We start from the raw sequence: 26,351 nt of genomic DNA on the forward strand, positions 1-26,351 counted from the left end.
CTTTTTTTGTAATGTGCATTCAAAGAGAAGGAAATTAAATGTGAAAGCTGTATTAACATAACATTATAAAATCATCTTAAGTGTGATGTTATGCGATAAGCAACATAGGAATCCCTATCATAAAAAAAGAAATAAAGTTAAATAGAAGATCCTTGAATTAAGACAGAAATTTCAGGGCTTTAATAGAGCAGTCTTTACATGATTTAATACAAGAATTCTGATTTTCAGCTCGAACTTTTTGAAGTTATTCTGCAGAAAGAAATGGAGACGATTGCACTCTTTTAGCCTTACCCAGATGATCATGTCATTTAAATCTCATTTCTTCTGGAATAATGAACCATAATAAAAAAGCTTTCAAATATATAACCCAAAATTGTATCTCATACAAATAACTGACATCCTGTAAGAAAATACTCCTGTTTGTATAGGAATTCATATGTATTAGCCTTCATTCTCAAATGCCTGTGGATTTACAGAAATAATAGTGAGAGATGAAAATAGATGTTCACACAACTCTTTTTCTTTAATGTTCAGATATCTCATAAAGATGTATCAAGAGAAATATTTTTTCTTTGTTTCAGATCATACCAAGCTCATCGTTACTCTGTTTCACTACTGGATTACAGATATCCTTCCTGCAGGGAACAGGAAGTAAAGCCTTGCTCATGTCCATATGTGCAGAGTTAAAATTTAATATACAAGCACTTAGTCAAGTAGTAATTATTCAGAAAGAGCAGTGTCGATATACATTCTACATCTTCAGGTAAATTAATTATTTTTTATTTTTACAAACTCCAAAAGACTAATAAGCAGAGTACAGATAGATGTAATCTGTGTTGTTGACCAAGACTATGCATAAGCTGTGTGGCCTGAATCTTCAGCTGGTTGACTATATGTATTTCATTTTGGGATAAGGGCCTTATCTAAAATGGTTTCAGCTTGTATCAAGTATTTTATTCAACAAATATAGTAATTTTTATGTTTATAAATGGATAGTTTCTTTCTGGAAGCACTTAAAGAACAGAAATGTATTTTTGTTTATAAATTTAAGGGAAAATGCACCTGAGGACTGTGTTTTTGCTGAATAAACTGATACATTATGGAAATAGATAAATTTCTATGTCTACATCATGTAGGTACTCTTTGAAATTATACAGGAATTTTGACTGCAGTTTCAGAATGACTCTTGCCCAATGTGTTAGTTTGGTGGGCATCACTGACCACAGAACTATGGGACAGGGTTCCCGATGTAGTTACTGTGCAGTCCTTCTGCACCTGCATTTATCTTTGGGTAGATGTACAATAAACAATATCCATGGCATAGTTGTAAAATATTTTCAAATTCTGAAGAAAGCAGTGCTTTGTAAGTGAGGAACTCATCTCTCAGTTGAGTGATCCACCTGATAGATAATACAAATGAAGCTATTTCATATCATACTATTTTAGTTTCCCCATGATGGAGACAACATGTTTATCTCTTCCAGCATATTCTTGAAGATACATTGCTGGCAGGTGTACATATTACATCTGTTCTTACTTTGTGTTATTTTGTTGGGTATACCCTACTGTGAGGCATTGTTTTAGTGATAGGCAAGTATATATTTCTTTCATACCTCTTTCTCATTAACTGAAATAAATAAATAAATAAAATAGGAGTGCTATCATGCTAAAGAACAGCAGGTGCAGAAACAAAGTCGTGTTATGGCTAAGGCAGGTGTACACAGGCATGGAGAGTGTGAGTTTGGTCTGTGTCTACTAGGAAGGATACATAAACCAGATCTCATACAGTGTATTTCCTGTTTTAAAGTTCCTAACTTGAATTGTTGCGGTCATTTTTCTCTGGTGTCGTGTGTGTCTCAGTCCCACAGCTGAAGGATGAAGAAAATACTACTTGAATGTAGATACTAGAATTGAACTAGATACTACATTGAAGGATCTCACAGGAAATTCATCACTTCATTCTCAGATTGAGATGTGAATGTTGTGCAGTAAATAGAGCCTAGTAACAACACAAAAAAGATATGTAGCATCCCATTAGGCAAGCATCATCTATCCTGTACAGTGAAAGTAGAAATTGCCACAGACTGGACACTGTCTTTAACAACACCAATGACTAACCCAGTCATCTCTTCTGGTTGGATGTCACTGCAGCTCACACATGCCTTTACTTCCTAGACACAAAAGCTTGCACACATTGTCAGCTGCATTGAATATCAGCACAGACACTCAGCCTGTCAGATACCCCTGCTTGGATACTGGGCCTTCTTACTTGCCCTGTGGGTCTTCTGCTTCCCAGCTAGCCCTGCCTCACAAAATCCAAACAGGTGCATTTTCCCATCTCTTAAGCACTGAGCACTCACATAGGCACAAAAATCAGACTAGCAGAAAATAAAAATGTACTGGTCTCGAAGTTGCTGATGCTGAAACCCTCACTCGGTCCACTTGCTCTCAGCACAGATGTGAAGACTGATGTCACCCCAAGTCTGTCACCAGCTGGTGATTCACTTGCTCTACTCTATGCAGTGGAGGTTGTCTAGGATTTGCAGCACTCACAGGGTGTCAAGAATGAGGTCTACATGGAAAGATAAAAAAGAATTTAATTATAAAATGGGATTGACTGTGATGATCAGGCTCAGTGAAGTTAGGTAATTGAATTGACTTGTGCCTGCTTACACGTGTCTGATCCCCTTTGTTCTTCCTCCTTGTGCCCCTTGTTCTTCCCCAGTTCACCCTTTTTCTGTCTTTCAGCCTTTCTCGTAAGTATTTCTTAATAAATTATGCATAGTCCCACAGGTGCCTTCAAGTATCCATGATCCAGTTGAACTTGTTTCTCTCTTCTTATTAGTTACAAAGTCCAGAATGGTGATATCCAAAGCTGTGCCTGAAGTTTCTTAATGGACCATCAATTAGTGACTGGGGAGCTTTAGTCCTTGCTATAATCTCTGTTATTGCTTGCTGTGGGTTTTGTTTATTGTTTTCTTCTTTACTTGTGATTCTCTTTGAAGTGAAAAGGTCCTCGATCTGATAAGGCGAATGAAGCAAATACTCTCACATTCCACATACCCTTACAGATAGGCCATGTAACCTTAGTAATGACATTAACGTATGGTCATGGATCTGTTGTTTTATTATCTTCATTTTAACACATGTATGTCAAGAAAAGGGCTGCTACTGCCCTAGCCAACCAGAAGAGAGACTGCAGAAAGTTGCTTGGTTCTTCCTTACAGCAGAGAATACTGGAAGAACTAGTCAATGCATACAAGCTCCTGAACACACTGATTTTAGATGGGCCTATGCTTCATTTGTTTCCTATGTATTTATGGCCTTTCTGGAATTAATTACGAACAGTGCTAAGGGTTACTGGTTAGTCATGGACTGGGAGAAGCTAAGATTTGAAAAACAAAAAAACAGGTTATTGGTAATTAGGAAGAACATATTATGTATTTTTATTATTACATCATTATATATATCATTATATTTTATTATATAGTTATAATAATTACATATTAAATATATCATTATATTTTGTGCAGACTTCAACTGGTCCTAACAAAGCAAGCCTGGGAAATGCTTCAGAGCATAGCGGGTTAGAGACAGTGATATCTGATGTCTTTGTAAATGACCTGAAATATGAGCTGAATCTTATATTTATCAAGCCTACCGCTATTATAGTAGAAGAGATTAGAAAAAGTAGAGGGTAAAGTAAAATCTGAGATGTGTGAAGGTTTGGAAAATTGGACCGAATTTGAGTAGATGGGTTGTAGATTGTCATTGTAGATAAACCCTATCACACAGGAGTGTACTTGTTTCTGGAACAAGCACACCAAACAATGCTATGATAAACCATAAGATGCAGAAGGACTTTGGAGCAGTTTGTGAAAGTATCCAGCAGAAATATGTAGTTTAAAAGTGAAACAAACATTACTTATCCTATAATAATGTCTGTTAGGCAATGTGCTAAAAATTGCAGAGGAATTTTGGTTCTGTGTTTACCACCCTATTTTCACACACCACAATTTTAATGCCTGCTCACTTTTCTTTGTTTCTTCTCTAGAAGAAGTGATATTGATTCTCCCTATGCTTTTTATTGTTTAATTGAACAGGGTTATTACCTATTTGTCTGGAACACGAAAACTGAAAAAATTAAATGAATATCCATCAGTGAGCACTGTGTTTTTTACATTTCATGGCTCCTTCAGCATAGTGATGAAGCATTTATGGCTTTGTGTTCTCATGCTAAAGCTATCAATGACACAGGAGACAGTTTTACCTCCTGAATGTTGTTCAGTCTGTTGAATGTGCAATATGGTATGATTTTTGAGGCATTTTTATAGCAAATTTTGCATCAGAGAATTTCTGACTGAACTGTACATACAGTATTATAAGCATATTTCAAACTTCTGGGAAGACAAAAAGTTTACATACATTTACATTTTACATTTAGAACTAATATAGACTCCAGGAATATGAAAAGTTTAGAGGTCAACTAGAAAGCAGTCTGCTTGTGGATTCAACAGTTAAATTTCTTGTTCACCTAATTAAACATTACTTAGCAAGGGAGGATCAGTGGCATGATGGAAGAGAAGATGGGCTCTAAGTAGGTGCTAATCCCATCCCTAGGCTCCACATACAAGGGAGACGAGAGGCTGAAGTAGTTTTGAGCCTCTGCAGCAGAGACTGTGCTTGTCTGCAGGGATATGAGTCTAAAGCCATTATTGCTGTATATAAGTACCTATTCTATTCTCAAAATTGCCTGTATAGCCTTAATTCTTTTATTCTGTGGATATGTAATATGGGGAGCAGTCTCTAATGCTGTAGATTGTTACTGCTTCATAAGTGGTGCAGTATTTTTATAATACTTAGCAAAACTGCAGGGTTATAAATTCCCTCATGTCTTTTCTATGGCAGCTGGATTTTCTCCTCTGCACCAGTACAGGGGGGTTCTGCTCTGTGGGCTGAAACTCTGAAGTGACATGTCGAAAAGAAAGGCTTGCAAAAAAGAGAAGGATGGGAAAAAAGTTGTGAGAGGCTGCGTGAAAGCAGAGAATTGTTAAGCTGTCTTTGACCAAAGGAAACATCTTTCACTTCAGTGTATCATAAAATATCTGGTATATCATAAAAGCAGCCTACAGAAGTAGAGTGGTGTGTTATGTTTGTACAGCATGCTACGCATGAAGCGTATCAACAAAAAGTACTATCAAAAAAACAACAAACTGAGACTGGAAAAAAAATGCTGATATTTAGGCCAACCTCAGCGTAAGTGGATTTTGTGGTTAATTGCATAAGCCTTAGATTGCACCTAAAGAGGGCTGCATTGCATGTGTTTGTGTAGCTCATTTATCTTCACTGTTAACTACTTGATCTTGTGCGTTGTATCTAAGTAATTTTTTAATGGGGTAATTATAATGTCTGGGTATTTCACAATTTTTAAAACGTGTTTTCCTTTGATGAAAAAGATTTCTCCTTTTAAACTGCCAAATCTAATGAACTAAGCAGTGGGAGAAAACATACTACATAAATATCAAGAAAAAGTAGAGATTAAAAAGTATTATGTATGTTTTCTACATTTAAAGATGATAGGAAAAGCTGTATATTATATGTATTATTTGAAAACAATATAAATGCTCCACAGTCAGCCAAGGCCAAACGTAGAGCTTTAATAAGGACATGCTCCAAATTGAGTGCTTAGGTTTGTAGAATTAATAGTGTGTGTTCATTTTAATGAACTGTATGTATTTGTAAAATAGATAAGCAAGCTGCAGTTCTCTTTTACATTGTAATATCTCAATCTAGGATATATAATGGGAAAAAAAAAAAAAAAAAAAAAGTGTTATCTAAGATTGAAAAGAACCACACAGAAATAGAGAAGGAATGAATCTGTGGTTCAATTCTTTTTCCGTTGCATCAACTGTAGGCTGCTTTAGGTTGCCTCAACTAAAGGCTGCTTTTCTGTTTCAAGATCTTGCCAGTCTTCTCAGTCCTCAGTGCACAGATGGTACCTCCATCCTCTCAGCCTCTGGTACTTAGCTTCCATCACCCATTTGCTACATTTTCAGATCAGCATGTTTGTGCTTTTTCCCACAGTGCCCTCCACAGATCTCTTCGAAGAAGTTTTTCTATCTTCCATTACTTATCCTTTGCCACAATGTGGCCCAAAAGCTCGGCAATAGATAGGTCAGTGGTGTGCTAAGACAACTGCCTACTGTGCTGACTAATGTGACTGTGTACTCTCACATCAACCTGCCTATATTCTCATCTGATTACTCTTTCTTAGAAGAGCAGCAGTTTGATACAGGGATTCAGACCTCATCTGCAGTATGGTATCCAGGTATGGGGCCCCCAGCACAGGAAGGATGCAGAGCTCTTGGAGCGGTCCAGAGGAGGACCACTAAGATGATCAGAGGGCTGGAGCAGGTCTCTTGTGGGGAAGGGTTGAGGGAACTGGTCTTGTTTAGCTTGGAGAAGAGAAGGCTCCAGGGAGACCTCATTGTGGCCTTCCAGTACTTGAAGGGAGTGTATAAACAGGAGGGGGAACAGCTGTTTACGAGGGTAGATAGTGATAGGACAAGGGGGGAATAGTTTTTAAATGACACAGGGTAGGTTTAGGTTAGATATTAGGAGGAAGTTTTTTACACAGAGGGTGGTGACACACTGGAACAGGTTGCCCAGGGAGGTTGTGGATGCCCCATCCCTGGAGGCATTCAAGGCCAGGCTGGATGTGGCTCTGGGCAGCCTGGTCTCATAGTTGGTTCTGTGACTATGGGTTTGCAAAGCATCAGCACAATGAATTTCTATTACATCTGAGGTAGCAGCGTGTTAGGGTAATGTAACAGGCTAAAGTGTTATCAAGAAAGTGCTAGAAGATTTTGTAAGCAAAGTTAAAAAATCGAATAATAATTGTCAATTGCACACATGATCTGTCTGCTAAAAAATAGTACCCTTTAGGGTAGTATCCATCTGTAGTTTGCTAAGGAAAGTTTGGAGGTGGGATTAATTTCTCCTAACTTCTGATGTCAGTAGTGTCAGTATTACCATCTGAGAACCTTTATAATTGCTCAGATGAAATAGATCCCTGTACAGCCCTGTATTTCTGATTGTTTCTAGATACCACTTTTAGGATGATAACAGGAGTACAAAGAGAATTTATGTCTTCAGATTGGCTGCTATGAGAGCATGAACAGGCAGGAAACGTCTGCATTGCAGACATCTGGATCTTACTGAAAACAAATGCAATTTGTTGCAGTTAAAAAAAAAAGAAACCAAAAAAACAGGAAGGTACACATTGCATTAACAGACCATCACTGCTCAAGGTGCTAGTCTGGTAGAGACAAGCTCCTTCAGCTTGGACAGAGCCATATCTCTTTCTTGCTTCTTCTGCAGGGAAACCAGTGCCCAGGAATGTTAAAAGGGAGAAGAGTAAAGAGTTATATACAGCTGTTCTTGGAACGTGCTGTGGAGAGGCTTCTGCTTTTCCTCTCATTCCCATTTTCCCTTTATGTACTCATGCACAAGGTGGTCTTCACCACTTACCATGTAGGCTCAGTAAAAGATGGGACTGTAATTTAGTTCTCCTCCCTCCTCCAGTAACAGCAGTAAAGTGGAAGTGAACATAAAAGCACAACAAAATAACCATTGCTAATTATAGCAAACCGATTACCCATTGCCTATGTTTTAGAGAATGAACCAATGTTGAATATAGAGTTGATTCACAGTAGTGGTCACCAAGTTCTGTAGATGTAACGATAGCAGGTTTGATCTAAATCTGGCATGTTAGGGACTTAAAATGAAGGTCATGTTCAAATCTTATTTGAATTCATGGAAAGCATCTTTGCCTATTACCATTACTATAGTGCTGGATTCTATTTACATTGATAAACAGTTAAAATACTTGACATGTTATTCAATTAAATCTTTCACTGCTAACTGACAGACCAAAGTGCATTGATTTTTCCAGCCGCATTAAGCAAAGTACATGGCACTGTGTTTCATTAGCCTGTCTGCTTAACCCTTTCACATTAATTCAATTACCCAGTATAAAATTAATCTGTAAAATATTAAATAACTCTGAACTTTTAAATTAGAAGGCAATGCAAGGATATATTCATCTTGATAGTTCCTGACATATACTTATTACTGGGTGATTTGCAATCTGCTGTGAATCACATTGTTCTACAGATGGCAAAAGTCACTCAAGCTTTTTTTTTCTCCGTAAATTGATAGATTCATGGAGGTTAAGGCTGGAAAGGACATAGGATTATCTTCTACAACCCCATCTAAATATCAGGTCATAAATTTCCCTTGTACTTCAGGGTGAGGATCGGTGACTTGAAACTGACAAAAGTGCAATTTGTTGGTTTGGGGTTTTTTGCTGAAGTCTTTGGAGACAGGCAAGCTTGATTTAAAGACATCAAGAAATGAGGACTTAGCCCCTTCTCTGCTCATTCATTTCAGTACTCAGTCACTTTCACTGTTAGAAACTTGCATTATTTTTAATTTTGGTTTGACTAGGATTATCTTAAAACCATTCATTTTTAGTATTCTTTTCTTCACTAGATGATACAAGTCCCTCACTGGCCAATATTTTCTGTCTGTGAAAGCATTTGAACACCACAATTAAGCTAAAGTGCACCCTCCTACTTGGAATCCTAAGAATTCTCTCTAAATTATTTGCTTTAAGGCATTTTCTACAGTCTTCAAACTGTTTTTATGACTCTCTTCTATTTTCTATCTTTTGGTATTTTAGTTTTGTTTTTTTACACCTTTGGAGAACAGGAGCCCACAAACTGCACACAAACTTCATTTTAAAATCGCAGCACTTTCATTCTCACACCATTGTTCATATCCACTTTTTGCCATAGGATTGTATAGAGACGCCATGTTGAATTATATGCAATACAGTTACCTGTAGTTAATCTTGACATTTATAGCTTTCCTGTGTGTAGTCCCTGATTCTGTCCTTCTAGTTCTTAAGTGTCTGAGCTTTTGTTTGACAGTATTAATACTGATGTTCTTTTACTGTGCCGGGGTCAGTAAATGATGGATTGTTTCACATGCCTATACTGCTTTCATTAATAACTGCTTGCTATCTGCTAACCCTGCTGTCATCTGCAAATCTTAACAGCAATGATTGTACATTTTCCTATAGTTCGCTAATAAAAATGCTGAACGCTATTGAATCTAGTCTTCATGGGATCCAAAGAGAAACAATATAATGACTACCTGTTTCTACCTCCTTTTTGAAGATGGAGCGCTGAGATCATCTAGATGATTTCGGATGTATTTAATCTGCACTTTATTGTCTTTTTATGCTTTTTCTCCCTTTGATCAGAAAGTCACATGGCACTGGGTGACTTCCAAGGAACCTAAATAGCGCAAAGTGTAATAATGACTGCACTTCTTCAGCTTTCTGCAAGAACAAGCATTGTTTTAGATAGGAGGCCAATCAAAAGACACACAAAAAAAGATAAAGCAAAAAACAACAACAAAACTATAAAACTGTTATTAAAGTATGTTTAAGGGGAAGCAGAAAAGCTGAAAAGCAGTCACAGTAAATACCCTTTCAGCTTTGTCTTGTATATTTATTTTGAATTGGTTGCTCTGCGGGGAATCATTTGTGTTGGTTAAGAATGTTTATTCTGAAAGATTCCCTTTTATAAAAAAAAACATCAAAGGGAAATTCAGAGTTGTTTCTTTTCATGCAAAATGTGATCTGTAGCTTGAGTTCTGTCACCACGTTTCCAGTATTCTCTATGTTCAACAAGACAGTCTCGTGGTGCTGTCTAATGTGTGCGTTATCAGTTGTGCTGCATTTCTTCCAGCTGGTTATTAGAGATCCTTGCAATAAGCACATTAACTACTGATGAAATACAGTTTTGAGACTTAGAAATTTGCGTAGGAAGTCACGCCCACAGTTTTCTGGAGGGGTGTGCAGAGTTTTTACAGAAGCAGTTCTGTATAACATTGATATAGCATTGACCTGTTAACTCTGAGTATGAGCATTAACTACCTAAACATCTACACCCTGATCCATTGTTGGATGCAAGTGTGAGGATTTGTCAGAGATATTCATCTAACTTCAACTTGTTCTCCCAGCTTCTGCTGCTCATGGAGTGCCAAGCTGCAGAGGAGAGGCAGGTGGTATGAAGAACCAAAAAGCAAGCTGTGCTAACGTTTTCTGCTGGAGCTAGAAATGTTATAGAGAAGCCCCATTTACTCTGCCCAGAGCTGTCACAGTCCAGAAGTAAGCAGGAGCAGATTCTCAGGAGGATCTTTATATGAGACCAAGCTGCCTGTGGGATTCCCACTTGTGTGCAGTGGTTCAACGCTCTCACAGCTCCTTTTAGTCAAGGCTGTATCACAGCCTGGCCCCAAAGCTGCACAATGGAAACACAAAGGAGTAATAACAGGATAACAACGCAGCAACCAGCAAAGTCACAGTACATCCAATTAGCGTAGGAACTAAGCGTGAAAGGAAAAGGATTTTAAAACAACTTGTAACTAGAAGTACCACTCCTACACCAGCTGCAGGAGCCTGCAGTTAGAACACAGAAGAGAGAACTGAAATGTTTTGTAACTGAAACTGGAAAAAAGAAAAACAACAACGAAAAGCAGCCAAAGAAAAGAAACATTCAGAGCTATCCATTGGCTTATTTTAATTATGTGAATCAAGCTGCTACAGCTTTATTTGAGTAAAATCTAATTGCTCCAAGCAGAATATGACCTGTGGCTGTAGAAACCCCTCAGGAACAAGCAGGTAGAGTGTAGCCTTCTGCTCCCAAATTATGACTCTGTGCTAACACAGAACTTGGCTTTTAGGGTTCCAAGAGGTCCTTTAATTCTCCCCTATGCTTTTTAGGGAGAATAGAATAAAAGGAGGAAAAAAAGAAAAGAAAGAAAAAAAGCAGTGTTTCTGTCAGAATGCCCTGGAAACATCCATTCTTTCAATCCAGTTCCCTCATGCATAAGCAAAAGCCATCAAAGTTAAATGCCAAGCCAAGAATATTTCAAGTGTCCCCATCAGGGCACCTGGGACACAAACACTTAGCTGACTGCTGCTGTGTTTCTAGGTGTCCAGTCCACTTTCTCAATAATTTGCAAGGCTTCTCCTCTACTGGATGTGTGAGGTAGCTCAGCAGAGTGAAAAGTAGTTTCAAACTACTTGGCATGTACTGTATGATGGAAGTCTGAGTGTGGCCTCATCCTGGGAAGCAGCTGGAAACAGTGACTTACCAAGGTGCGGTGGATGGGATGGAAGCAGAAATGGAGCTATGCATGTTTGAGTCTGCTGTTTCCCTGTAAGCAGTGATTCCCAGATCTATTTTGTTCTGTTTAGCAACGTTCTTGTGAACTACCTAAGACCTGTACTTTTAGATGAGAGTGGCAAGAAACTTGGAAGGTGAAAGTCACAAAGTTGAGATGGCATTGAGCAAGTATCTCTAAGAGGACAGTCTTTTGGATAACAACTAAGGGTCCTTCATCAACCTTAACGCAGAGCCATTTGTCCAATGCTGATCCAAAGCATAGGATTTAGTTATCCACAAATTTTCGATGCTTTGAACTTCAGACTTTCAAATAGGAATTTTTCTGTTTGAAGTCAAGAAGTCCTTGTTACCTTCTTTTTTTCTGAGTCCCTCAGTTTGTTGTTGTGAGTATACGGGATAAGTCATCTGAAAACCTACCCAATAAAGGCATTCTACATACAGTTTCTGCTGCTTCTGTGGTATTAAATCTAAATCTGTGGACCTGGGTGTTATCTCAGTGCATGGAATAATGTGCTTGCATTGCCGTCCATTATGCCCTGCAGGAATGTTTACTTTCATTCCCAGTCTGGCAGTGTGTATTTGTGAGTAAGCAAGAGTCATTGCAGCTGAGCATTCTGTTCTGTGCAGTGCCCTCACACGGCGGAGATAACAGCATGCCAACTCAGTTCAAGAGCATTGTGCAGCACGATATTACTGTATAACTGTCAGTGTTGCTTTGGTGTAGAAGCTTCCTCCAGGCACCCACAAGACAGATGGCTGTCAGTCCATAGTCATTCAACTCTGTATTGCAATTGGAAAGAAATACAAACTAAAAGTTCTAACTGTCTCTACTAAGCAATTTTACAGCTGTCTATCTGAAATTAATGCATCCTTTCTTGCTTGCATTGCTTTTTTATGGTGATAGTTTTTTTCCCCCCAATACTACACTGTGAGTAAGTAAGCTTCCACTGAGCTTTTAATGCTCACAAAAACACAGGACACTAAGATCCAAGATCCATTCTTCAAACTGTAGGAAACCAAGCACAGAAGGATTCTACAAAGCAGTATAAATAGAACACTTCTTATAGGCCAGTGTAAAAAGTAGTTTCTTCTATCAAAGGACTTTTGTATAAAAGTTGAGGATTCAACTTCCTGGTCCTGGTATTGGTCAGACCAAGCAGAGGTGAAGTCTTACTGGACCCAGTGCTCATGAGCGTGGAGGAGATTGTTAAAGAGGTTAAGGCTGGAGGAAGCCAAGGTTGCAGTGGCCATATTCTGATTGAGTTCATGGTCTTGAAGAATATGAGCCTGGCAAAAAGCAGAATCAGGACTCAGAAGTTCAGGAGAGTGAAATTCCAGCTGTATAAGGAATTATTGCATGAGATCCCCAGGGAGGTTGTCCTTGGGGATGTCAGAATGGAACAGAGCTGGCAGATCTTTAAGGATACCTTTCTGAGAGCACAAGAGCTCTCCATCCCCCAGCATAAGAAATCAAGGAGAAGAGGCAGGAAACTGGCATGGCTGAGCAATTGAGGGAAAAGAAGGAAAAGTACGGGCAGTGGAAGCAGGAATGAGTGGCTTGGGAAGAATACAAGCATGTCATACAAGAAATATGAAGAGCTCTTGGAGGACCACAAAGATGATCAGAGGGTTGGAGCACTTCTCTGATGAAAAGTTGAGGGAACTGCTCTTGTTTAGCTTGGAGAAGGGAAGACTCTTGGGAGATCTTATTGCAGCTTTCCAGTACCTGAGCAGAGCTTACAAGCAGGAGAGAGGCTGACTTTTTACAGTCTGATAGTGACAGGACAAGGAGGAATGTTTTTAAACTAGAAGAGGGGATATCTCAGAGCAACTCTTAGAGGATGGTGTGGCATTGGCTTACGTTGCCCAGGGAAGCTGTGGATGCCCCAGCCCTGGAGGTGTTGGGTAGAGTCCTGAACAGCTTGATGTACTGGTTGGTGCATGTTATTAAAAACACAGATTCACCATTTATGTTCGAACAGGTTCCATATTTGTTCTGCAGTCCTATTCAAATGATTTGGTTGCTTTCTTGACCTCTTACTGAGCTGACATTTTCATAGAAACGCTATTTCATTTCCTAATGTTCTTAATTAGCCTATGTAACTGCGTGCACAGCTTTGTTATGCCTTACATAGAATTTTGTCTACCATTTTGTCACAAGTTGTTCATGGTCAAGCTGTGCTTCTGCAGCTCTGCACAGTCAGCTTTCAGTTGTAGTCACTGTAATATACATAGTGGAATCAGCAGTCTTGGTTCTCCCATTATTCATCACCTTTTTTCGGGTCATTTGGGACTTTGCTGAGCTGCACAGATCTTGGCACAAAGTCCCATAGGATTGCATTGGTGATTTCCTTCTGGTGGGACTCTTGCATTCCTGCTTTTGCTTTTGTGTCTTTTAATTGCTTATTCATACAAATGAGGATCCTCTTAGCCCACGTGACCTCCTTTTACAACTTGTTTTTTTTGTTTGTTTCTTTGTTTCAATTTAAAAAAAATCCAGCTTAGTGCACAGCTTAACCCCTTATTATAAAGGCTTGTGAAATATATCTTCCCTTTGCAGAAGTTTTATGGACTGTTGCTCAGTATATTTTTGCATGTGTCTGCTCATTCTTTTCCTTGCATTGGTTACTGCTGATTTGCTGAACAAAGACATCAGGTGTACTGGTCTCAGAACCATGGAATCACAAGTTGGAAGGGACCCACAAAGGTCATCATGTCCAATTCCTAGTTCCAGATAGGACCACAAAAGGGAAAGACCCTTCCCTGGACCCGTTGGCATGCTGTGCCCATAGTTCCTCAGACCACCTCTGGATCCCTTTGTTAAAATGATCCATGTTAGCACCATGAAGGCCTCTGATACTGACGCAATTCCCAGAGGTTTCACAGTTGTGTTATTTCATCCTTCAGTTAGTTTAGAGCTGTTAGGTGAATGCTTTCTGGTCCTAGAGATCCTTAGCATCGTGTCATGGGAGATACAGTCTCTGAAGAGAGCAGTCAGTCCTAAGTCCATTGCGTCGTGTTTAAATGCAGGCGTTCACTGCTGTTCCCCTCTTGTTTTGCTTTCCACCTCTAGGTAATTTAGATTCTCTTTTAATCATTTCTGTTTGGCCTTACAGACAGACAGCCACAACACTTAATCGGAATAAAGTCTGCATAGTGAAAAAAATAAACATTATAGAAATGCTACTCCTTTGATTAATGAATTTTTCATGCTTTACCTCCTGCACAGATTGTTTTACACTCTACTGATGCTGATGAAAGAATCTTCCAGTGTTCATCTAGAGAGTTCATACCACAAGGAATGTACCTTTACTCAGGATTATACCTGCAAATAGATTGCTGATCATGCTAAGTAGTCACGATTGTGCAGGCACAATGCCATTCCAGAAATAATAGAAGTCCTATTAAGGGATTAGTGCATTTAAATAGGAATACAGATAGTCATGGATGGAAACTGTATGTAATTGGCAATGTGAGGACAATTACAAGGAAACAAAACAAGTGGAAGTGTGTGAGAACATAAATTCAACTCAGAAAGTTTCCACTAAATCCATGTAATTACAACTTTGAAGCATTTTCTGTCACTCCTGGAACGCTACAGTAATTTTTATCTTACTATAATGCAGTTTTAAGTTTTACAGGACAATTTACAGCCTTTTTATATTTTATGTAGACTAATTCATTATTCTGTTGCATTGGAAATATGCAGCATGGAAATATACAGCATCCAGGCTTTTATATCTACCAGAATGAATCAAAGTATTTACATTTTCCAAATTAGAAACTATATGAGTGATACAGATCTGGATATCCATTATTACCAAATGTAAAGGACGTTCCTATCAGGCCACTAAGGAAAATGCTAGACAAATAGTTTAGATACATGGGTCTGTGTGTGTCCAACCTTTTTGCTTGCCTAGGTCACACTGAGTAAGGAATTGTCTTGAGCTGCATATGAAATATAGTGTAGTTTATCTAAGTAACAAAATGTCTTTTTAAAATTTTTTAATTTTTCTTAAAACATTTGAAAAAGAGGGCAAGAAAATCATAAAACTAGTGGAATGGGCATGTATGATTTAGAACTTACTGATGTTCTCATGCATTTCTTTATGTAGTAATGGTAAATTTCTGTAAACTTCTGCATTTTAGAATAGCTCAAGATTCAGTGTTACTGTGATAGAACGTGCCTTTCAGAAGGATATTCTTCAGGTTCTAGCAGGTAGGTCAGGTGCTTTGGAGTTTGAGTTTGAAGAAAACCAAAGAAAAATGAAAAAAAACACAGTCTTTTTCAGATTTATGACTCAATTTATAAAACCATATGGAATGCAATAACCCCACACGTTTAGGGTATCTGAAAATAGTGTTTGAAAAGAACAGAGATGTACCAGTGTAATGGTTGGCTGGAGTTGTGTACTTCTGTTGTAAATCAGTGCTTTAGAAGCAGAACTAAAATTATGGTCATGATTTGAATGCATCCATATTATCTTGAAACGAAATCCTTTTCCACTTAAGAGTCCTAGTACCCCAAACATCCTTACTGTAGATACTGTTCCTAGCTACAGAAAAGCAAGTTACAGATGGCAGAGTATGGACTAAGTACAGGACTTAGTGTCTATAAGGGGTCTTTCTCATATGTAAAATATGATAGTTCTTCACAAGCCTCCATTTGCAGGCATCACAGATGATCTCATGGCCTTCTAAACCTCAGCTAACACACCCAGATACCTGCACTTCTGGAATTACATGCCAGAAGGCTATTTCTTAAGATTTATCATTTATGTGATTCACTTTAAAACTCGACATATGTGTAATAGGATGTCAGTGTGGGATGCAGAGGAGGAGGAAAAAGAGCCCTGCTCAGTAGCTGCACATGCATCTGCTCATATGTGCAGATTTACTGATGAGAAAAGGTCTCAGCAGCAATATAGAACTGGTAGGAATGATCTGTCCAGTTTCTTACAAGTGGTTCGAATTTCAGTGGCTCTAGGCTTTGTGTACACACGCGTTGGATAAGTAATAACCCAGCAGGTCAGTATAGCTGTTTGCTGTTTATCAAGCTGCATAAGAGATCTGGAAAACTATGTGATGGAGCCACTCATAATCTGAGACCCTCTGCAGATGGAGCGAGGGAGGTCTGTGAGACCGTGGAATCTGTCAGTCAAGCTTTCTATTGCATCAGCTGCAGAGAGAACAAAGCAACATGAAGAGTTCTCATCACAGATTGTAATAAATTTTCTCATATTGTTCTCACAGTGACAAACACCCACTGAGCATTGACTAGCCAGGAGCACCTGTTTAGCCTGGTACATGAGCCAATATGTGGTGGGTGGCTTGAGGTAGATGGAGTCTAGTGAACTTTGGGAAGGAGAACAGAGTTAGGGGCCATGCCTTATTCCCCCCTCTTTGCACCATCTTTTCTAAGTGGATGTTTCAGGCACTTCACAGGAAAGAGCCTAGTGCCTTGTTCCTAGCTGTGTTCTTGAGTAATGAAATGTCTTGTGAGCTCTTCCAGATAGATCCATAGGTCTGCCTTAAGTTTCTCTGGCCAGATCAGCAGTGAGACAGAAGTTGAAGAATGGCATTACAGCATATGAATGTACCCACCTTGTTCACAAACTGTCAGCATTGCGTTGTATGTGCTTCCATTACACTGCCTTGCTGAAGTATTTGCACATGCTCTAAGTAGTAGGACTGCTGCAAGACAGTGCATTACAGTTCTCATTCCAGGGTTATCTGGGACCTCTGGGACTTCCCTTGGAAGTTTGTTGACTTATTCCAGATAAGAACCTTCCCAAAATAATGGATGTAGATAAATCTTAACACCCATGTAGTTCCCAGTCCAGTGAGAACAGCCCAGCATCTCTGGTAATTTAAAAGCAGCAAGCCATAAAGCTCTTGTTTAAAAAGATAGCCATTATTCCACCATGGGTTTTAAGGAGTGGTTTTAAAGCAGAAAACACAACAGGGAAGTGCTTGTGCTGCAATATCACTTGTACAGCAGATGTGGACAAGCTTCTACCCTCTTTCATCATTGTGTCTCTATCTGCTAGTTCAGTTTTCTGTTGCAGTCCAACCCCCAGTTTCTGCAGAGTTGTATGAATGGTTACAGTAGAGACAAACATCAGAGTTACCAGTGCTGTGAGCACTGCAACACCTTTTTGATATGTGCTAATTTACGTTAAGGACTTCAGAGCTGCAAGATTCCAAGTCTTCTCTCTGCCTTTTGTTTATTTTATTGGTTTTGGGTTTTCTGGTTGTTTTTTTTTCCTTCATTTTGGCTAAGTTCTTTTGATCTTCAGTTGTAAAATGAGTAAATATTTCTGTACTACTGTACATGTTAGCTACAGAAAAACAGGCAATAAGTTTATTCACTCAAACATTATACAGAACTGGCCATGTTCAGTTCCAGCTGGGCCTTGACCTTCCTGACTCCACCTTTACACAGCCTAGCAGCATCCCTATACTCCTCCCAGCTTACCTGTCCCAGCTTACACCGCCTGTGCATTTTCTTCTTACTCTCCAGTTTGACCAGCAGATCCCCATTCAGCCATGCTTGTCTCTTGCCTTCCTTTCCTTACTTCCTACACCTGGGGTTGGAGAGTTCTTGTGCCCTAAGGAAAACTTTGTATTAAGGCAGCTAACTACAGTGTGCATGTAACCCTTCCTGGACTATCTCAATTGAATGCTGTGCTGTAGAAGTTCAGTGTGATATAAAGAAGAATGAGGATGAGTCATTTTGTTACTACGTCTTGTATTATTATGAATCTAAGAGTAATTTTTCTGAATGCTTTTACACTGCCATAAAACTGTTGGCTTTTTACTGCTAGGCGCTTCAGTAGGAGTAACAGTGTTCCAAAGAATCTGCTTTTGTCATATGGTCCCCAGTGTCTGTGATTTAACGCAGCTAATAATGAATCAGGTATCTGCTACAGATTTATGCGCCTGCTTTGTTACAGTACATGAGCTTTCCAAGTTATACCATAGGCTCTTGGGGTACAGAAGAAAAGCCAAATTACGTGTTAAAACTATTTTATCTGCCTTCTTTCTGTACTGAATCTCCTCATGGCTGTATTTGTATGTTAGTGCTGTATTACCCTTTGGCCTAAGCATCATTCCACTATCTCTGGTGCTTGTTCCCTTTGTGTTTATAGGAAGTCATCGGATGCCTCCCAGTCTTCCTTTTGCAAGGCTGAACAAGGTAATCTTGTATAATTTCTTCAGGTAATATGCCACCCTCCATCTATGCTATACAGGTCTGAGTTATCAGAGTCAGAGTTAGAGAATCCAGCGCAGAAACACATGCCAGAGGGTTTATGTGTTTGTGCTATGTCTGTGCTACTGCCAGTGACAGCCATGTTTCAACAATGGCATCCTCGTAAGGTCTCTTAGAAGTCCTTTGAGACAATTCTTCACCTTTTTTTGTTGTTTGTTGTTTGTTTTCTGGGTTTTTTTTAATGCAATTTCTATCAGGTACAGTCTGCAGTAATTTCTAACGTACAATTTTCTTTCGCAGCAGAAGTTCTCCTTTCTCCATAGCAGAAATTAGTGTGATTTTCTGCTATTATGTAGGGGATTTTTGCTGGTAAATTTCTGTCTGTTTCTATTATTCTGTCCTTTGATGTCATCAAAGCAGTGTGGGTAGGCAGGCTGCAAATACAGAAGTAACCACTTGGCACTGGAGCTGTGGGAAGTGAACTAGTCAATTCACAGCATGAAATAAATGAGTAGTTTATGCTGTTTCATTGGTAACTCCATAAGCCTCAGCAGCAGTCTCTTGCTACTGTCTATCCATAACCTTAGATGACTTTGAGGACCGAACTGTTTACAGTTGCTGATATAAGCCTCAGTTCATCCACATAGTATTCCACTCTTATTGACAGCATTTCCTACTTCCACCAGCAACGTATTCCATTGCAGCTCCCTCATTTTGTGCTCCACAAAGATAGTACTGTGTAATGCAACACTATGACTAACGTTGTTCCTGTTCCTTTCCTGTCTCATCATCTTAAAATTCATTAACCACCTTCAGATCCCTCCTTACCACCGTGCTTTGCTGCAACACCCACAAAAATTTGGAAACAGTCTGACTGTGAGTGAGCTGAGAACATTGCCTCGCATGCCAAGCACTGTATTCTCTTTGTTTCACAGTGCTCCTCCATCTGTTGGCACCCACCTGTTTCTAAATGGATTATAAGCACTTTGGGGCAGGACCATGACCTTCTTCAATGAGCTAGTGGGGCCTAATCCCTTTGCCATTGAAGAGATGGTGCTTTTAGTTACATTTGTTTAAGGTAAAATTGCTTTGAGCTTAGCCTTAATTTTTAAACAACATGTAGAATGATTTGTGAGGAAGTACTCTCAGATCTAATACCTGGTTAAATAAAAATAAAAAAAAAAAAAAAGGCCCCCACATAGTCATATGGTTGCATATAGGGGCAACTTTATTGAGTTGTTTTCTTCATGTAATTCATTTGTACACAGAGACAGTATTTTGTATTTACTCCCATCCTATACATAGAAGTGAAGTAGAAGCCATCTGTGAGTTCAGAATTCTAGCCATATTCCTCCATCCAGGCCTATGTAAGGATGATGAATTTTGAAAAGTAGTTACTTTCAGAATGGCAATGATGGGTTCTTGTGGGGGGTGACTGCTGCCATCACATGTCTTCACCCCCTTTTGTTGCAATTGTCTGGAGCCCTAATAGTTTGTCTTCAGAGGGTGTAGTGACAGGTGAGGATGCAGCACCAGACTCAACAGCACACAGCACTCAGCAGCAGCAGCATGAGCAAAAACCACCAGTAGGAGCTTCAGCAGGTCCCAGTTAAACCTGTGTCATCTCTACCCACACTAGGGGGGTTGGAACTACTTGGCCTTTGAGGTTCCTTCCAGTCTTCAAGTATGTTCAAATAAGTTGTTCGCCTTGGTTGATTCCTATTGCATTTGGGCAAGCAGCACATGCTCATCTTGAAGGTGTGGGTTTACAGCAAGAAACATTTAATTTCATTATTGATTTCTCCTCTTAATGGAAATAGAACGCAAGATTGTAGATACAGGTGGGTTGGATCAAAGAATTCTTCACCTTTAACTCTGGGATGGAGAGGGAAGGAAGGATGTCAGCATTTAATTTGCATTTGTGCCTGCTTGTTGCCTATTAGAAAACTGTCTGTCAAGCAGCAAAGGTGCCAGTAGATGAGTGAGGTGAACAGTCTGCTCTGCTAGCAGGAGCCTCATGTATTTGCCAAGAAAACAAATCTCTCTTGTAACAGGAGAGCTGCATGTGGTTCTCTTGTTCCCCCAGCCCAACCCAGAAATGACTGTGGAGGGGATGTGCAGCTCTGCAGAACTTCTGGCTGATGTGGCAATCGTGGTTCCTTTCTGGGATGTGAACTTCCAAAGGAACTGAAGCAGACTTCTGTTTGTTCAAAGAACTGAAACAACAGAGAAGCCAGGCATGTGGTTCTTTTAGAGACCTTGGGAAAGTCATACAGATTTTGGTAACACCTTCAATTACAGAAAACATTCTTCTGTTTAATTACATTGAGCACAGCCAAGAAATAACTTTTAAAAGACCTGTGGCATTCAAGGCATCCTGCTTCTCTTTTGTTTTTAGCAGAGAGATGCTGGATGGGAGGTTCTCCCTGTCTGAACATGGCGCCCCAGGAAGCCCTCCTCTCCACTGCCATTCTCTGAACTGAAAACAAATCACACACACAGGCACAAGCATGATTAGTAATGCATTTTGAACTCTACCGAAACTGTGATACTGCTTTAATATGAGCAAGATGGGAAATTTAAAGGAAAAAATCTGCGTTCTTCGCATTTCCATGCAAATGTAGACCCTGAGGCTTTAGGAACCTGCTCTGGGCAGCAGTCCTGGGTGCTTTTTTTGTACAGAAAGGATAACATTTGGCATACTGCAAGAAATAGAAACAAGAAGAAAAGGCTTTGCCTTTTTCCAGTGTAGATTTTAATCTCGAACTTGTTTATGCAGACGCAATGACTTACAATCACCAATGCAGTGTGTTTCAGTGGTGTCTCCTGTTATGATAGTGTGAACCCAAATCAGGAAGAAGTCTTTCCATGAACTTCAGTGAGCTCCCATTTTATGCTGATCATTTTTCATTAATGCAGTATTTCCTATAGCTGAGATATGCAACAGTTAACATTTAGCACGGGGGCACTGTTCAAGTGCATATATTAAAAGGCCCAGATTAGCAATTTCCCAGCCTCCTGCTTAATTTTTAGATTTATGCCATAGAACTAGAGCAGCTTACCTTAGCTTTTCAGAGATAAGATATAACTTCACTGATGCTAACAGAGTTCATATGGTATAAATGTGGAGTGGCAAGAAAAAGGTGAAATCTACCCACAAGCCAGAGCATCAGAATAAAGTAGCATCATTCCTTTCTGTAATGTTAATTAAGCACCTGCTGAAAAGTAAATGAGTTAGGATAATTCTTGATAACTGGTATCATTGCGGAATGCCTAATGTAGAATATTTCTTCAAGTGGAAACCTTCTATTTTCTGCTGGTTTACAGCAGGAACATTACTCCTAGAGCTTTGGAATGCCAAGTAAAGAGCCTGGAGGGGTGTAAATCAGTGCTGTTCTGCCAAGCACTTCTGATGAGTGCTGATGTGGACTCACAGAGCACACTGGTTCTGTGCTGGTTGACATCTGCTGAAGATTTACCCCGCATATTTAGAAGTGTGACTGTAACTGGAGCTGAATTGTGCCTTTCTATCCTTACTCAAGGTTGCATATATTGATGGCGAGTAAGAAGAGTTTTCTCATTACAGTCTATCCATGGAAGCTTCTTAACTAAAGAGAAATTGATTTTGTAGATCAGATTTTACCACCCAAGGAGCTGAACCAAGTCCAGGCTCACTGCAAAGGAATCACAGTTAAGGGAAATTAGTACTTATAGTAAAAATAAATATTAGATTAGATATTTTCTAGAGGTAAAGCTTCAGCAGTTGAAAAGGGAGGCAAATACATACATAATACCAGGTAAAGGAGATCACTGCCCAGAAAAGAAGGAGCTTATTTTTAAATGTACCTCCAAATAGCCCTGTTATATTATTAACACATCCTTTTAACTTGGGTCGTGGCTGAATTAAGCTTCCTACACAGGTTGTCCTATAGCTATAAACGTATACTCTTAAGTCACATAAAAGCAATCCAATCCTATTTGCATTGTCAGTCTGTGATACAAAATGCTGTAACGACCTCTTTTTTTAAGTCCAGTGCTATCTATAAAACAGGCTTAGGCCTTTTTGTTCTTAAAGAGGTCAGCCGTTGCTTTGCTTCCTTAATGAGCTTCAGACATTCCCAGAGAGCTTTCTAATATTGCAGATATACCTAGCCTCAGGCAAGACACTTGCAGCCTCTGCCAGCACCTAAGCTTTGCAGACGGATCACATGTGACAGGTTATGCAACTCAGCTGGGCTTTATATACGAGTTTGATGTTGGCATTTAAGGAACTTACAGGGAAAAGAGCTCCAGGTAAGGGGAAGATGTTTGCATATGTTGCTTCTTGGAGTACTCTAAGTAAAGCATATTCCATTTAATCTTCTGTTTCATTTGGAGGTCAATGTAAAAAATCCTTGTGACTTAGTAATGCTTTCTGTGTTCTAAAATTACAGGGACTGAAATTCAACAAAGACTTAGAAATAATGGTTATCCCTCTGCGGAGAATGACACCTGGGTATATAAGGTTGCTGCAGGTATGAAAATTCCAACCTTTTTTTCTACTGTTAATTAGATTTTTGAAACACCAGTATGTTTCTTGCTCAGGTGGATTTTGTTTCAAATTATTGCCTGACCAGCCCGAGGGAACCCTGGCTTCTATTGGGTTAACATTCATAAAAACTCAAAGAGGTCTTAATTAAGCCTCTGCTGGAAAGTAAATGAATTATGGTAATTCTTGATAATTGGTATCATGCTGGAATACCAAGTGCAGGGTACTTGGAAGGAGTTTGTGTTTCTGCAGTGTTTAAACTAAAACTACTTCTCTGTCATTTTTGATAGTGTGTTTGGGGCAGCAGGGAAACGTTATTAGGAGTGAGAATGGTGGGGTTCTGAAGAACTTGTAGTAAGTTCTCAGTAAATCAGTTCAACAAACTCCTATGATTATGGTCACAGAATCATAAAATGGTTTGGCTTGGAATGGATTTTTAAGACCATTTAGTTCCAGTCCCTCCCTACCATGGGCAGTGACACCTTCCATTAGATCAGATTGCCCAAAACCCCATCCAACCTAGCCCTGAACACCTCCAATAATAGAGTATACACGGCTTCTCTGAGCAGCCTGTGCCACTGTTTCACTACTCAGAGTGAAAAATTCCTTCCTTATGTATAAGGACATAAGGATGATAAAGAAACCTCCAACAGTATTGATCTGCCCAGGGCGGTGGTGGGCTCTCCATACCTGGAAATGTTCAAGCAATGTTTAGATGTTGTACTAAGGGACATGGCTTAGTGGGGAAATATCGATGGTATGTGAACGGTTGTGCTGGATAATCTTGGAGATCTTTCCAATATTGGTGATTCTGTGACCTCTGAAATGCTGAGGGACATGAGTATTCATTACTAAAGGAAGAAAAAATAAGACAGAAAACACTTGAAATCAACTAAATAATTAAAATACTCATAGAAAAGATATTATAAAGTACGGTGTCTTCCTTATTGTATGCCACATTGTTACATTTACGGTGTTTGTATTCTTTTGTGGGGTAGTCTCACAGCTGTTGAGCATTGTAATCTGTATTCAAAATCGTGTCTGTAGTGGTTGGGAGATGATATAGCTGAGCTGAAGATACGGTGTTTCAGTCCTAGCAATCAGCTTTCACTCCTCTCTATGTATCTTTTGATACCAACTTACACAGCGGTGTTATCTGGAATTCCTTTTGTTTGTACTTATGCCCTTGCTAAAGTAGCCACACTGTTAAGCACAGTTGAGCACTGAACTCTGGTTATTTAATCTCACACAGAAAACATCACAGAATCTGGAAGTGAATCTTAGGTTCCTTGAAATGTGAATCATTTCAGTGGTGTCATCAGTGGTTTCCATCTGCTGAGTGCAAAGGGAAGCTTAAAGAATGAAGGCTTTGTGTAAGAAATGCCACAACTAGAAAGATGCGCAGAATGTTTTAATTCACAGTGTCAATATGTGTAAGAAATTGTTTTGTTTTATAGAGAATCCATGCAATTATATTTCATCTTCTTGGTTGGTGTATCCTATACTTCCATTGGGCAGTTAATTTCTTATTGTTATTCCGAGAATTGGTAAATAGTGAACTTTTTTTGTCTTTACTTTGATTGGCATTTCCTGGTGCTTTATAGATGAGGAGTTTGTGTTAAAGCTTGTCTGTTTGGTCCAGTGCTACCTATGGAGCTAATGAAAGATGTTACTGATCCCTTAGCTTTACTTTCCTGTATTTATATCTAACATTCTAGGGAACATGATTGAAGTAGGAACCTTTCTGTTGAAATCAGTAGAATCAGCACAATAACTTGCCCTGTTTTCCCTATAGACTCAAGCTGCAGGAAAAATAGTCATCAACTCATCGGACGTAATGCTGCAACGGGCAGCCTTGCTCCTGGGCGTGTTTGGGATCAGTCTCTCCAGCTACAGCACACACCAGCTGGCTCAACAGAAGAGACTTTCCGTGACCCTTTAAGCTGTGCTGGGATGTGACCTGAGAAGTAAATGCTTGTGTCAGTAATGCTGACGAGTAGCTTTTCTGTCTCCATTGCTGGCGTGGAGGTAATGAGACACGTTACAGCCTCAGCTTCTACACGCAGAGTTAAAAAGATGAAAGGCTGAAGACTTCTTCAGGGAAGAAGAAAGGATCGTGATTAATGGGAATCAGATTTCCAAGCACTTGTAAATACAGTGCATCTCGGTGGTCTCATGAGGTCCCTCCGAAATCTTTGCAGTTCCGTGGCTCTGTGGTTTTGTTTCTTATCCAGCGTGTACATAAAGAGACATCCAAATGTATATAATATGTTTAAATCGGAGTAGATGTAAACAGGTGGATGAGGGTGCCGTGCTTATATAGTATCTGCTTGATACGGCTTTTGCAGTACAAAGACTGGTTTTGAAATGGAAAGTCGGAAACAATACATTCCTCATGATAAGAGTCAGACCAGATGAAGGGAATCTTTCACAGGCTGTTTGTACTTTTATATCGAACTAGAAATACACATCGATGTAAGTTACAGGATTAATGTACTGTAGTCATTAGTATTGGATCTTCAACTTTTTAAAAGCCTTTTGTATAGAAATCTGTGTGTGTTGTAGCACATGCTGATTTCTTTGTGCGACAGCAGAGACAGCTGAAGGCTCTGCCATCAGTACACTGCTGGAAAGGAACCATGACAGCAGTCCGGATGACTTTGTAGTCCTGTACAGAAACCCTCTACTCTAGAAAGGATCAGTAAAAAGTTTGGGTTGAGTTTTGTTGTGGAGTTCAACATCTGATTGTATTCCTCTGCAGAAACCCCTCATCTCAAAATATACATGCTGTTTAAAATAGAGATTAACCTTCCTTCCTTTTCCCGTTTTCTTGTTCTTATTACTCAATATAATAGCTTATTCAGGAATGTTCTGTTACTGTCAGTTAGCATTTTTCCAACTGTTTCCAATGCTCCATGTAAATATGGCTTTGTAGACTCTTCCATGCATATGTTACTGTTTGAAATCCTTTGTTCTCACTTAATAAATGCAAATGTATTTTTTCAGTGATTAAATTTGTTTCTTCTGTCAACAGTATTTATATTCAGCCACTAAGGGGCATCCTTCACAGCTGAATGTTCTGAAGTCTTCAGATTGTTCAGTGCAACATTAAACCACAAATGGAATCAGGTTGAAGTTCTTACCTGTCCTCTTCATAATTGTTCTGGCTCCTGCTTCCTATTGTCACCGCCTCCAAGAGATATCTGTCTGTCTTTCTCCTGCCACTGTGGTTACAGTGAAGAAGATTAGAAAATGGATAATTTTCTACAATTTACTGGGACACAAAATGTCTCCATCTTCTATAGCCTTCTATTTATATTTAATCAGTTCCTTTACTATGCTAATATAG

The 26,351-nt window shown here is 39.3% G+C and overlaps 1 protein-coding gene across 7 annotated transcripts in view; it reads left to right on the forward strand.

Annotated features, from left to right (window-relative positions):
- The window catches only part of ERICH1 (glutamate rich 1), an 85,114-nt gene extending 59,098 nt beyond the window's left edge, over window positions 1–26,016 (forward strand). For 4 of the 7 annotated variants that reach the window (XM_015859339.3, XM_015859340.3, XM_085542137.1 and 1 more), the window contains 2 exons: window positions 22,908–22,988; window positions 24,798–26,016. In XM_015859339.3, the coding sequence (XP_015714825.2) occupies window positions 22,908–22,988; window positions 24,798–24,961 (245 nt within the window). In that variant the 3' untranslated portion in view covers window positions 24,962–26,016. Of the gene's footprint in view, window positions 1–581; window positions 764–22,907; window positions 22,989–24,797 lie in introns of all 7 variants that reach the window. The other 3 variants (XR_014944228.1, XR_001554412.2, XR_014944229.1) reach the window with 2 other exon arrangements.
- Window positions 26,017–26,351: the final 335 nt, after the last annotated feature.

The sequence above is a fragment of the Coturnix japonica genome, chromosome 3 (genome assembly GCF_054131305.1).
Source record: "Coturnix japonica strain WE chromosome 3, WE-NBRP24, whole genome shotgun sequence".
Classification (NCBI taxonomy): Eukaryota; Metazoa; Chordata; class Aves; order Galliformes; family Phasianidae; genus Coturnix; species Coturnix japonica.